Genomic DNA, 14,993 nt, shown 5'->3' with positions numbered 1-14,993 from the left:
GTAAGGATGCTGAACTCTCTCCCTCCTCTCCCCCCTCCACCCTCAGCTACATAACATCCTGGACATTGGACCCACAATGGCCGCCTGCACTACTCCACTTGCACACTTGAACACTTGCACACTTGTACACTTTACAACTTGGTGTTGTTGTCCTGAAAACACAACACTTCTGCTGCTCTTACATAACTTGCACCACTATGCCACTTTCCTTATTACTCAGGTCAAACAGAACTACCCAAGCCTCTTATTGGCCTGACTTTGCACTAGTTTTTTATTGACTGTCTATGCACAATTTCAACAAAATTTTGCTGCTCTTATTTTTTCATTATTATATGTGCCCTCTTATTTACTTATTACTTACTTTTTTGTTTACTTGAATGTTATGTTTGTCTGTGGACTTAAATTGGTAAAATATGTCTTGTCTTCACCGTGGGATAGTGAGAAACGTAATTTCGATCTCTTTGTATGTCTGGAACATGTGAAGAAATTGACAATAAAGCTGACTTTGACTTTGACTTTGACTTTGACTTTAATTGATGTGGTCCTTTTCCAAGTGCCTGTGTGATTGATGAGGCTGAATAAACCACCTGTAGCAAGTCAAAGTGAGTCTCGTGTTTTGATTGCACAGCATTACGCGTAACCCTACAAGTGCCTTATGATAGCCTTACTACGTAGGCTGTGAAGAGTCAGAAGGCCCAGCATCCATCAAAGCTAATGGCATACTTTCAAAGCTAATGGCTGACTGCCTTCAGCCTGACCCCTGGTGGGAGATCTCTACAGTATATGATGTGTGTGTGTGGAGATTAAACACAAGTGCTGGCATACAGTAAAAAGTATATTTGATAGCGTGAATTTTTACTTTGATTTTTAAAAGCATGATGCATGAAGATGTTGTTCATCGTCATCACCTTCACCATCTGATGTTGTGCTGGCATATGATGCGCTCTGTGAGGGCTGATAGGAGTCTGACACATTGCCATGCAGAGTATGCAAGCTTATCATATCGCACCTGTTGCTTTTCAGAAGGCTGACTTTGGTGGATTGCATCAAAGGGATTGCCCTTGGCTGGGTAGACAGATCACACTGGATGTGTTGAGGTTATCATCTCTCCATGAAAGCATGGATATTCAGGTTCCCTGGGGCAGTGGGAGGGGAAAATTTATTTTTCAGCAATCATACTTTTGCATTGCGGTAAAAAGTGACAGACCATGTAAAAAAGGCAAAAATAAAATACTTTTTCCTCCATTGCTTAATGTTAAACCCCATTTAATGTTTGAGGGAAAAAGAGCTCTGGTTCACCTCTATTGGACGCGGTTGAGAAGACAATGAGGGAGACCAGGGGTGTGTGTGTGTGTGTGTGTGTGGGGGGTTCTGCATGTGGGTATTACATTTCTGATTTAAACATCTCATTCAGCATTCAGATGTCATTTCGCACTACAGGCAATCTTCCACACACAGGCAAATGGCCCTGGATTTGCATAAATATTACGAAGAGGTCCATCTAAAGCCATGTGATAATAAGGCTTAAAGAGTAATTAGCACAGAGCCAGAGCTCATGGCTGAGTGAAGCTCTGGGCTGGAGAAGACAGATCAGGGCTCGCCATGGAGGAAACACCACCACAGATGACTCTCAATTGCTGACCTGGAGATGAGTTGACACAAAGGCTAAGGTTGGGAAGTAATGGCTGCCGATCTTTTTTGTACCGTGTGGGTCTGAATGCGAAGTGAAGGGAAATTGCTCATGATTATGGGTGAATAGCATGGCAAGGACGAGGGACCATCCAGGATAATAACATCTTCATATAGGGTGGATAGCTAAAAATAGTCTATAGTTGGAACTGGAGCAATGGCATTTGTATCTGTTGTTATTGTGGTACTGGAGAACTAAAGACTTCAGAATACTAAAGTCTCTTTGGAAGAACAAGAATAAGTGAAGAATACTTAAAAAAGAGTACTTAAGGCTCTGCCTCAATCCAGCAGTGTACAGTATAGTGCATATGTGTATATATCCAGTGTATATATCCAGCAGTAGTAGTGGAACTAATATATATATATATAAAAGTATATGAGGTCATTTGTACAACATTTTTGAAAATCCAAACCACACACCATAAAGCAAGCTCCAAAGAGTCAGTAAGATATCTTTCAAAACATTTATTACTGTAAATACACCATCCTTAATCCAGAGTATGCTGTGAAAGAAATCGGAACTTCCGAAAAACATCTGAATTTTAACATCAAGCACAAAACCATTCAGCAACATGAAAAACAAATGTAGAAAATGTGCAAGCATACTGACACCCTCCTTGATGCACATGAGTGTGTCCCATTTGCTCAGGTCTGAACAGAAACCACATGGATGTGTGTGACTGAGGGAATAAGGCTGGAGTTGGAGAGAGGATTTACAGTACATTCAATTATACTGCCCATAAAGCAATCACTCTCCAGCCACATAACATACATCAGGGTAGGTGGCCACTTTGAATGTCGTCCTATGCCGATTGACTGCCTCATCGGTGTATATGACTACTCTGTGAAAGTGCATTCTCTAAAACACCATGTCCAAACATGGGCAGTTATCCAACAAACATCAAACTGTTTTGTTCAGCTTAACATTCTGTAAAACCTATGAGAGGCCAATAATATCATAAAGACCATAAATTCATCATAAATATGTATTACTCTTATTTTCTCTCTCTCTCTCTCTCTCACACACACACACACACACACACACACACACACACACACACACACACACACACTCTCAAAGCCTTAAACACGCAATACATTATTTCGGAAATTTAAAAATCAATAAATATTCAAACAGGTCAAAATATATATACACTTGACAGGAATGTAAAATGCATACTTTGGTCAAGCAATAATAGTAATACTGTACAAACACAGGGCTTCCATCACAACTGACAAATTCAGTACTGTTTAAGGCAAAATCAACATGACAAGTTCAACAAAAGCAATTACCTTGTAAATATTTTATCCACATAAAGTACATAAAAATACCTTATAGAAAAATACATGTGTGGAGCATACACTTATTTATTATAGATTTCCTATATGGAATGACCAGGAGAACTGCTCATATCGCCACATACAAACTATATACAATCACCAGTGTTCTCACATTGACAGGAGCAAGTGGTTTATCCAATTGGATATGTGTTGTATATAATTCCCTTGTCCACTACATTACTTTCATTACTAAGTGACTCTTATATTTGGGTGGATATATCATGGACATGGATTCTATACCAACTATATTTATACTGTACAAAAAGTGCTGACAGCAATTGTTTTTTTAAGGTGTTTCAATCACAGCTCTGTAAACATTTACAGTGAGTTAAATTTGGACATTACAAAAGCCTTATTAATAGACAGACATACTGTGTCACAAACCCCTTGGGTTACACATTTGGAAAGTGTGCATCGACTTACTGTCAGAATGCACAAAAGCGTCTGAGGAAAACTCCATCTTGGGCCAGTGCTAGCTACAGGATATATACAGTAGTATGAGAGGAAGGGCAGCGCTAGGCACAATTCAGAGCAAAAACGCACAAAAGAAAGTCGACTTTTGATCATTAACATTGCAAGTCTTGTTTTTTAAGTCATCACAATTTTTGGCTGTGTGTGTGTGTGTGTGTGTGTGTGTGTGTGTGTGAGAGAGAGAGAGAGAGAGAGAGAGAGAGAGAGAGAGAGAGAGAGAGTGTGTGTGTGTGTGTGTGTGATAAGCAGTGGGTAAGGAAGCCACAGACAGGGGGCTCCGACTGACCGGCTGACAGACAAGGCCTGAGAGGCGATGTGGTGTGTATATTTTTGTGTGAGTGTGTGTGTGTGAGTGAGTGTGTGTGAGTGTGTGTGTGTGTGTGTGTAAGTGAGTGTGTGTGTGTGTGTATGTGTGTGAGTGAGTGTGTGTGTGTGAGTGTGTGTGTGTGTGTGTGTGTGTGTGTGTGTGTGTGTGTGTGTGTTGTATGTGTGTTGCCGTGAAAGGCCATGGTAGGGGTTAAATCAGGACTGGGGTTCTACAGTAGGCTCTAGGTATTTACATGAGTAGGGTTATTGCAGGAGGAGGCAGCGCCACCTGTCTGAGCTGCAGGGTTACTGCCAGCCACGTGCCGATGAACCACAGGTGGCTCACTCTCGTCACCCTTGACCAGGTGTATTGCTTGGGTGAAGGACTTCCAACGGCGCGGCGTTTGTTTGTTCGTCCACTCTTACAGGTTTGTCCCCTGCGTCTCGCACATCCTTGGTTTGCACACAGGACGTGGGCACCTTTACACATCAAGTTCACATCACATGGACACAGGACAGTTTTGGCACGTAAAGAGTATTAGCATATATTATGTAAGGGATAATGTATAGAACGCCGGTCATTATGGGGAAAATAAGTCCCAACAGGGCGAAGCGGAGCCCGACGCGCCAGCGGATGACCGGCGTTCTATACATTATCCCGCTTATTATACGCTACTTGCCAAAACGAAAAAATAAACTCCACGATATGTCTCTTTACACTTATTTGTTACTGTTTCGTCGTGGCTTTTGCTGAGAAACAAATAGTTCGCAACACACGCTGAACTTGAATCAAACATTCTTTAGAACACAGCTGCTTTCGACAACCGTCTGCTTTCACTTTTGAATGAAGTTCCAATGCAAGAAGTGACCGGAATACTTGCGGAGTGATATGATAAGCAGCACAAAACCCGTTGCCATTGACAGCGGTAATTATATGTTTGCAGCGGTAATTACATGAATTTATTTTACCGTAGAACGTTGGGAAATCCCATTCAAGTCAATGGAGCGTTCTACTAGCATTGTGAAGAGCCGTATAATAAAACCACTTAACTAACTATGCCATGCTGGACATGAAAAACGGTTGGTTTTATGATGAATTAATTAATGTGTTAATGAATGCAGTGTTAGCATCCAGGCCTTTTCCACTATACTATAGGTTGTAATAAAATACCGTTTAGCGAGTAAGCAGAGGAGAGAGAACAGTGGTGGTTTTTCCTCAGTGCAGTAAAAAAAAAGAAATTAAAGAACAATCTCTCCATTAAACTGAACATTTGTAAACCATCAAGGGGTGAGCCAGGCTAAGAGGGCCAGTGGCCAAGCCACTATCTACTTCATTCAGCAGTCATTATATTGCCCATCCTGAAATGGCAGGCTTTCAAGCATGACTGGACAGGCCATTCTTGGGCTTATCAGGGTTCGGCATAATAACTTCCATTGGTGGATTTGCCATCAGGATCGTCATTCAGCTTCACAAAAATGAGCAAACAGAAGGCAGCCAGCTATGGAAATACAGGGCCCGCTTCTAATAATAGCCCGTCTACCTCCAATGGCGGCCTGAATATGGATGAGAGTGCACAACAACACAGTCACTGTTCAGTGGTAGGAATCGTAGAGCCGCACCAAGTTGTGATTTTGTGATTTTGCTGGCGTTACCACCACATCCTGCCAGCCAAATCAAAACCGTGTGTACACAGGGGCGAGATAATCAGCGGCTGCATCGGGGAAAACACACTGCAGCACATCTGCTGCAGGTGTGTCCCTGCTGCGGTTTCCCTCCGCATGGGAGGTTGTGCAAAGCGAGGCGCATTAGAAATGCCACGCTGATTTCCATTAACATATTGTTTTCCGATGAGCATTTTGATTCTGCCGATGTCCTCAAGGTCAGGCGGGTCTGGCAGCGGGAATGCGGTGGGGGACGAGACCTCGGGGGAGTGCCCAGCATATGGCCTTCCTGACGCAGTCGTGCTGTGCTGGGCTGCGCTGCACTGCACCGCACATTACTGAGGCTCTAAGTTATTGATTATTCATCAGGCTGTTCACCCAGGACCAGTACACTGAGATGCCTTCTCCTCCTCCTCGTCCGTCTCCCTTCCTCTTTCTCTCTCTCTCTCTCTCCCTCTCCCTCTCTCCATCACTCCTGCTCCCTTTCTCTCGCTTGTACTGTTCTTCAGGGTGTGGTGTCTCCGCGTTGTATGGACGCTCGTGCCCACACGCCGTGACTCACCCCTCCTCCTCCTCCTGCTCCTCCGCCTCCTCCTCCTCCTCCAGTGCCGCTGGTGCTGGCGTGGTCCTTGTCCGTCTCGGGCTGGCTCTGAGCACGCTCGGGCTTGGGGTTGACGTTACACGGCGGGTCAGGCTGCTGCACGGACATGGTGCGCCGCAGGTGCGTGCGCTTGCACAGGAAGTCGGGCTTGGGCGAGCGGCCGAAGGACCCGTTGCACAGCACCAGGCGGACCGACGAGCTCTTCTTGGGCCGCGCCCGGTGCCCAAACTGCAGCGTGGAGAGGTGCACGGCGTACCCGTCACTCAGAAACTACACCCCCCAACCCCCCCACCCCCCCATCAAAACACACACACACACACACACACACACACACACACACGCACACAAACATCCCAGACAATTCTCAGCCCAGGGGCAGGGGAGGAGGGGATCACACAGATGAGTGGACGATGAGATGGGAGCAGTGGAGTGATGGAAGGGAGGGAGGAATGGAGGGAAGAAAGAAGGGGAAGAACAGCAAAGTTGTGAGCCTAGAGGAATCAATATTTATTGAATCTGAGCGCAACGACTTCAGCTGAAGTGAAAGTGACGGCGTGATTAAAACCGGCGTACCTGGCACTGGTTCTGGTACTTCTTGGACGGCCTGCCGACAATATAGATTTGGGACGGGACGAGGCCAAGCATGTTATAGACAGAGATGTCCTTCATGGAGCCATAGGCCGAGTTGATCTTGATGTGGCACTGAGAGGAGAGAGAGAAAGAGAGAGAAAGAGAGAGAAAGAAAGAGAAAGAGAGAGAATGAGGACCTTTCGTAGAATGTATGTGAGAAAGCAAGAAGCACAAAGAGGAAGGCACACTTCAAGGAAAAGAGGAATAACTGTTAAGAAAAGAGTGGAGAAGGACAGAAAGGGAGACGGCACAGGTCAGGATCATTAACAAAAGGGAGAGAGAGATTATCAAGGTTGGACGTTTGAAACGGCCTATAAAAGGGTGGACGACACCAGAAGATACTGTAAATTGGGCAAAGAAGCAAGAAAAAGGGGACAGTGAGCAAGACAGAAAATAATCATCAAGGAAAGTGAGATGTACGACAGAGAAAGAGAGGGTGCAGGATCATTAAGGACAGACAGGAGACACAGGACATTTATCACATGCAGTATCTGTGCAGTGCAGTGCAGTGCAGTATCTGTGCAGTATCTGTGCTGTGCTGTGCAGTGCAGTGCAGTGCAGTATCTGTGCAGTATCTGTGCTGTGCAGTGCAGTGCAGTATCTGTGCAGTATCTGTGCTGTGCAGTGCAGTATCTGTGCAGTATCTGTGCTGTGCAGTGCAGTGCAGTGCAGTGCAGTATCTGTGCAGTATCTGTGCTGTGCAGTGCAGTGCAGTGCAGTGCAGTATCTGTGCAGTGCAGTGCAGTGCTGTAAGCTCCAGCTTGCCTCACCTCCTGCATAAGGCTTTTGAGGAAGAGGGCTTTCTGCCTGAGGGGGTCATGCACGAGGCCCTCGGAGAAGAAGATCATCCCCTGGGGGAAGTTGTGCTGGGACAGCCAGGAGACCACGCGCTGCTTCTGCATGTCCGGCCGCCCCGTGATGTAGATGATCAGGAAGCCCAGGTCCTGCCAGTGCCTGCCCACGGGAGAAGAATGACTTGAATGCTATGCATACCATAGCATTAATTCCTGCAGGCGCCCCTGGGCCTAAGGTAGACAGGCTTTGAAAACCTGTAAGGTTAGGCTAGTCTGTCACAGCTAACTTCAAGCACAGCTTACTCACGCAGAAATTAAAATTCAATATCAGCATCACAAGATTCATTATCGGAAAATCCTGACAGCGAACCTGATGCAAAGCCAAACCGAGGGGGGGGGGGGGGGAAACTTCATACATGATGTCTTTTTAAATCAATTTGTTGACCTTTACCGTTTCATGGCTTCTGCTGAGAAACTAGTGCGCCACACACACTGAACTTGAATCAAGCATTCTTCAGAACGCAGCTGATCAACCCGTCTACTTTCACTTTCAATGAAATCCACTAGTAGGATCCTAAACGGAATACACTACTTGTGGCGTGATATTCGGAAAGATGTGAAGCACAAAACCCGTCGTCATTGTCAGCGGCCTGTTATAACGATGGCCTGTGTTATGCAGAAATGCTCACGTGAGTTGATTTATGGGCAGGTGTATCCAATCTAACCGCCTTAGTGCCTTGCTTGCCTACGTGAGTTGATTGGTGAGGGGCGGGTGTATTCACTCCAGAGACATGGCGTTAGCGGCTTGCAGTTGTTATGTGAGTTATGTTGGGTTCACTGGTGGTCCTACCCCCCCCCCCCCCCCCCCAAAAAAATGGATCTGCATGATTTACGAGGGTCATATTTTTAGGTCTGAAAATCCGGAAATCCTGATTTTTCCAGAAGAATCACATCTATGCATACTCCAGCAATACACAAATACACACACACACACATACAGAGACACACGCACACGCACACACACACACACACACACACACACACACAGGACCAAAACCAACATGCACACCCAAACAGCCTCAGTTGCCTCAGCCTCAGTTGTTACCTAACAACATCCACTGCCCCTGGGCGCACTTTGGGGTCGCTTCCCATGATGGAGACGCTGGCGGCGAAGGAGCCATCAATGCTGAACACCACACACTCCATCCCCCGCGGCAACACTGTGATAAAGGCCTCCGCACTCGTCTGGTCACCCCTAGCAGTGGGGGGGGGAGGGGTGAGGGTATGAGTGAAAGTGGGAAAGAGGGAGAACAAGAAAGCCAGGTTGCGACCACTCCTCACAGCTCTCCACATCGCAATTTATTCAATTTAGAACACATTCTGGGAGAGAGGAAGGAAGAGAGAGAGAGGAAGAGAGAGAGAGAATGAAGGAGATCTGCAGACAGCAACAGTGGCCCTAGCAGCAAAGGATTACAGAGAGCCAATTCAAGCCAGAGTGATTTCAGAGCAGGCAGCTTCACCTGCTGCACCTCTCAGGGGCAACTGTAATCACAGCCTCATTGTTACAGAGAAAAGGCTACCATTACCGGGAGGCTGTGGAGGTTTCCTGCAGGAGGAGAACGAGAAGGAGAACGAGGAGGAGGAGAAGAGGGAGGAGGAGGAAGAGGAGGAGATGAATGGAGAAGTATGACGAGAGTGAGACGTGGAGACTCACTTCACCACCATTTTGATTGGGTAGACCCCCACTGCCAGCCTCTTGTCCTTGGGGATGGTGTAGGAGATACGACCATTGCTGTTGGTCACCTCCGTGTCAAAGTGCACCCAGCGGCCTGACTGTGGCTGAGTCATCAGGAATATATCCACCTGACAGAGAGAGAGAGAGGTTATCAAGCCCATTATCTTATATGGCAGTGAAATTTGGGGCATAAAACATCAAGATAATTATGAGCTATGGGACAAAAGCTCAGCAGAAACACTACACCTGGAATTCTGTAAGAACATCTTGGGGGTACACAGGAATGCAACAAATATTGCATGCAGAGCAGAACTTGGAAGATATCCACTATTAGTTGATATTCAAAAAAGAGCATGCAAATTCTATCACCATGTACTGTCCTCAAAACCAGAGGAATATAATCACAGTGCCCTTCTACAGAGGAGAACCCACCCAGAGAGAGATCCTTTTGATTATCTTATATCAAAACACAATTTGAATTTGAATACACCTGACATGTCTCAGGCAAAGTTAAAACATATCGAAAAATTAACAAAAGAAGAATATTACAAATATTGGCTAAACAATATCGAACAATCCAACAAATTGAAATGTTTCCAAAAAATCAAAAACCAAAAAATTTGCATCTTATCTAAAAGAAATTACCGAGTACAAACAAAGAAAATTACTAACATCCTATAGATTAAGTGAATACTCTCTGGCCTTAGAAATGGGAAGACACAGGCAAACCTGGCTTCCTAGGGAGGAAAGGTTGTGTTTGCAGTGCAGTGAGGGAGTAGTAGAAGATGAAAAACACTTCCTCACTGAATGCAGTAAATTCAACACAGTCAGGAACCAATATTTCTTTCAATTCAGCCAAATTATACCTCAGTTTGAACTATTAGAAAATGAAGACAAGCTCCCATACTTGTTGGGAGAGCATACAAGTTGTTTAAAACTTCTGCTCAAGAGTACCTGTTAACATGTCATAAATCGAGGAAGTGAGTGACCCATATTGTGACATGCTTTGCTTTATATCAATAACCAATACCCATGATAGCACATTGATAAATATACAGTATATAGTAATACTGTATCATTATACATTTCATTTATTATTTTCTCTTTTTAATTATTATCATTTTGTTATTATTATTATTTATTATTATTATTATTATTATTATTTTATTTGTATTTTTTAAACAGATATTATATCTGTGTTGTTTTGTTATATGTTTGCTTTGGCAACACTGCTTCATTGAGTAATGCCAATAAAGCTCCATTGAAATTGAAATTGAAATTGAGAGAGAGAGAGAAAGAGAGAGAGAGAGAGAGAGAGAGAGAGAGAGAGAGAAGGTAGATTGAGAGATAGATGGAGGAGAAGATTGTGACATTGAGAGAAAGAAATAGAGGCAAACAGATAAAAAGGAATAGAGAAACAGATGGAGATTTTTGAAAAAAAAAAAATAGAGAGGGTGAAAGTGAAAGACAGAGAGAGAAAGAGAGATGTAGAAAGGGAGCGGTGTTTTTCAGCTGTTGAAACCACAACACAGGGGAGAGAAGCTATTGAGGAGCCTGGCAGGAGGCTGTGCTGCAGACTTTTAATTATGAGAATTAATTCTCCCTCTATTAATAATCTACGGGATAGAAGGAGACACTGGATTATGATTGAATCAACAAATCAGAGTGTAGGGGCACACGCAGAAGAGGCTGGGGGCACACTTGAGTGGGTGCACTTGGCGGCAGGCACCCATCTGCGGTGACACTGGCACTGGCACACCCACCTTCTCTCCGGTCAGCGTGACCATGTCCAGCGGTCCGTACATGAAGCGGCCCACCAGCGTCTGCTGCCCGTCCTCGGTCGCGATGACATCATGAACCCGGTGGTTGCCAGTCACGTTCTGCCGGTGGAGAAAGACATTCACATCAGTTTCCTCTTTTGCCTTGTCATGAAAGCGTGTCAGCGGTGGTGTACGAGTGAAAGATGACAAGCATGGACAATTTGCTAACCCTCACCCCCATCCCTCAAGAGGACAAAGTAGTTTTGTAAGTGTGTAGTGAGGCGGACCGTCCAAAAGGGTGGAGGGCTGCCGTGTCTCCATCCTTCACCCTCCTCCCTGGTTAATTCCATTTCTCTGTGCTCCTTTTCTGCTTCAGTGAGAGGAATGCAGAGCACTACAGAGCACAGCTGCATTCTCAAATCACGGCAGGCGAGATGGGATTTGGGCCTTATAATGTAAGCAATTAAAGCTATGACAACAGAGGCATTTCAAGGTTGTTCTACTTGTTGGTTACACTAATAAGATGGGCAACCTGTTAGCAATAAAAAAAACATGCAGTTTTTAATAAAATTATTATTCTCACATTAGCTTCACTGCTGTTGCCTCAGATATAGGCTACTCTGTTCATTACCAGCATTTAAGCCACTGGTCCATAGTTTTGCAAGTATTGCGTACTGAACATTAGTTACCTACATATTATGTCACTGTTTAATATTGTATTGTATAAAGTATAAAATTGCATTATATTCTCTATTCTATGCAGCAATAAGGAATATAACACCACATACTATGGATACAACCACGATGCATGAATAAAATATACAGTATAATATCTATAACTTACTGTAGTCTTTAATTTAATTGACATATGCTGCATTCCCAGGCATAATGTGGCATTAGTATGGTGCCAAGACACTCTGTGTGTTGGTTGGCCCTTTCTGAATTACATTAGCGGATGATTTGCAGTCTGTTCTCCGCACGCATCCTAGCAGGCCTGGGCATTTTGTGGATTTGACATGCTCGCGCGGCACTATAAATTCTTAAGCCCACACAAGCTAATGAGCCTGATTTAGCAGATTTGTCATTTAATGAAGCCTTTAAACATTTCTGGGCGCTCAGCTATTTGCATATTGATTACGTTGGTCAATAATTAATTTGAGCCTCGCCCTCAGACAGCTTGGGGTGTGCGACACATAGATGACGCTGAGGCTATTTGTACCACGGAGCGACGGCAGTTACGGCACACACTGACAAATATATGGCAGGCTGAGTTGACGCTGTGCTTCCACCACTGTGCTGTTTTCTTTTCTTTTTTTGGCATGACTTGGCATGAGGAGTGACAGTACGGCTCTTTTGATGACGGATCGGGTGCCGCCAAAAACCCCATCTGCGAAGCTGCGGGTGTGAGCAGCGTGGCAGACTGCGACTTCATTTCGCCTTGACACATGTTGCTCCGAGGGGGAAGAGGCGCCGGGCCGCTCGGAGCAACATTGGAGGGATGCTTGTAAAGGCGGAGCGCCTTCTGAGTGACGGCCGGGGTGATTTCTCGCTGACATTTTTTAATTTCACCACGGAGCCTCGCCAGACAAGCCACAGAGCCGGAGCCCCAAGCGAGCGAGCGAATAAGAGCTTTATCCTCCCGCACGAATGCCATCACTGTTTTACACAGACAAATCCCACAGTTTCAAGAAACGCAGCACAGACTGAAGTACTTGATGGTGTGCATATCGCATCCTTGAAAATGAAGCCACTATATAGTCAGCAGTGGGTAAAAAAAGGAAGGACTAAATATAGGCTACTCTGAAACTGAAGGCATCTTATGAAAGGAGACCCAGAAATAGAGTGCCTGACTTTCAGTCATCCCAGTGCAGTGAAAGAAGTGTAGCACAGTAATTGCATTCTGTTCACGAGCTCAGATTCAAGGTGAATCTGTGTGTTTGTTGTCAGTAATGCTCGCAGCCCACACCCCCACAGAGCTTGAATGGTTAAATATCGGTGAGATGAAAAGCCTTTGCCGCGGTGATATTTTTAGCACTGCCATTCACGTGTAGCGGCCGGTTTGGAACGGAACATTGGCAGCCTGAAGTGAGTGTTTGTGCGCTGAAGAGGATGAATGCCGCCGCGTTCCACACTGCTATGCCGCTTTTGACATGTTTGACTCTTTCAGCAGGATTAAATGGATTATACACACTGATATGCGCCTGCACAAGGCAGTTTCCACAAAAAACCCTGTTTAGAGTAGGGGGAAAAAATAACAAAACATGTTTTTGAAGGGAACTAAGCTTGAGGTTTACTTCAAAAAACACAATGAACAAAACTGATTGCCTTGCTCAGGTGCACAACGGAGGTAGCTCCTGGGCAATGAGTTTAATCCTGGGGAGCACTGCCACTGTACCCCACACACACACACCATACCCTCCCATACACAAACACAATATACCTTTTCAATTAATACTTTTAATTCTTTAAAGGTGACCTGGCTCTTGAGCGCAAGAATTTCATTACTTATTATTCCTTTTATGAGTACATGACAATAAATTACTTGAACTTGAAGTCACTCTGAATAAGAGTGTCAACTTAACGGCAAATTATGTAATGCAATATAAAATTACCCTCAGTTTCACGTGGGTTCTCCTGCGTAGCCACTTCTCCCTGGGACTGGAAGGGGAAAAGAGGCTGGAGTCTATATGGTCAGCCTCCTGGGCATGGACACAATCACATCGCATCACCTGCCAATCAAACACAAACACATGAGTAAAGATAGGAGTTGTCATAGTAATGGCTGACGGTTGGAAGAAGCCATTTTCATGTGCTTACAGGGATTTGAAAATATAGACCATTTCAACTACATAACCAAACATGTGTATTCCTAAGGCATTTCCAGTGGCACAGAAAACAACATTGAGCTAATGGTACCTCAGGGATAAAGAAAAATGAAAAGGAAAAAAAGTTTGGTAACGCTTTAGAATAACATGTGCTTATTATGTATTAACAGTGCAAAATAAGCAGTGAACAATTCATTACTAACAGTTAGTTAACTGTTGTTATCCTTTAATAACATTAACTAACGGTTAACATGCAGCTTTTTAAGTTACTTACAAGCATATTTGTTAACAGTTAACATGCAGCTTGTAAGTGTTAACAAGCAGCTTGTTAATGCTTGTTAATGGTGTATAAGACAAAGAGGTGGATAATTAATACGCTTATAAGACCTTTCTTACCTATTTGTAGTACATTTTGCAGCCCCCCAATCTAAAGCGAGGACCATGTAGCCTATTCTACAAGCCCAACCTTCTATCTCTATATATCTACTGCATCCATCTAGTTTGTTTAAGCTGTGAGAAACGCACCTTCAAAATTGCTGCAGCGAACAGGAATTGAACCCCGGTCTCCTGTGGCAAAGAGTGAAGTGCTACTGACTGAGCCACATTCCTGTCTTTGAATGTAATGATCATCTTGATTCTATATTCTGTTAAATGTTCTATATCATACCAGTTATGCCTTTTACAAATATGTTGCTGATAAAAAAAAAAGTGGCGTTTAATTTCCATAATCTTTGTTCAGTGAACAGTTTGTCAGCAGTCTAAAGATATTATCAGAGGGGGTTAATCAAGGATCTTTGATATTATGCCAGCTTTGTTAATAGTTTGGTTACATAGCAACCGAGAGTTAAAGACGACAAGTTCAATGTCGCAAACATAGGCGAATGTTCGCGATCGATTTGAAACCTTTGCCTCGAACATTTGTGGTCTGTTGCTGCATCAATGTCAATGGGAGACTTGTGGAATTTTACCAAAAATTGGTCATTATGTCTCTCTGGATTTGTTGAGGGTTTTTGGGGAAAATTTGTAAACAAAATAACTTAATATCAGAGCATGCTACTGTCAGTTACTGTCCAGTTGCTAGCGAAGTTAGCTAACGCCTATCTAAGGTAACATTTTAAATGGAGAAGTGTAATTTCTTTAAAATGACAACTAGATGAATAACATTACTGACATTAGTTA

General features: G+C 44.1%; 1 protein-coding gene across 1 annotated transcript in view; it reads right to left on the bottom strand.

Annotated features, from left to right (window-relative positions):
* Nucleotides 1–4,728: 4,728 nt before the first annotated feature.
* pitpnm3 (PITPNM family member 3) overlaps nt 4,729–14,993 on the bottom strand; it is an 88,574-nt gene continuing 78,309 nt past the window's right edge. Inside the window, 8 exon segments of the mRNA XM_048264695.1 lie at nt 4,729–6,093; nt 6,095–6,340; nt 6,644–6,772; nt 7,471–7,654; nt 8,600–8,749; nt 9,209–9,357; nt 10,993–11,109; nt 13,602–13,718. Of these exon segments, the coding sequence (XP_048120652.1) occupies nt 6,028–6,093; nt 6,095–6,340; nt 6,644–6,772; nt 7,471–7,654; nt 8,600–8,749; nt 9,209–9,357; nt 10,993–11,109; nt 13,602–13,718 (1,158 nt within the window). The 3' untranslated portion in view covers nt 4,729–6,027.

Source organism: Alosa alosa, chromosome 15 (genome assembly GCF_017589495.1).
Source record: "Alosa alosa isolate M-15738 ecotype Scorff River chromosome 15, AALO_Geno_1.1, whole genome shotgun sequence".
In the NCBI taxonomy this organism is placed as follows: Eukaryota; Metazoa; Chordata; class Actinopteri; order Clupeiformes; family Clupeidae; genus Alosa; species Alosa alosa.
The sequence above is the reverse complement of the archived record's forward strand: the minus strand, read 5'-3'. Positions and strand labels throughout refer to the sequence as shown.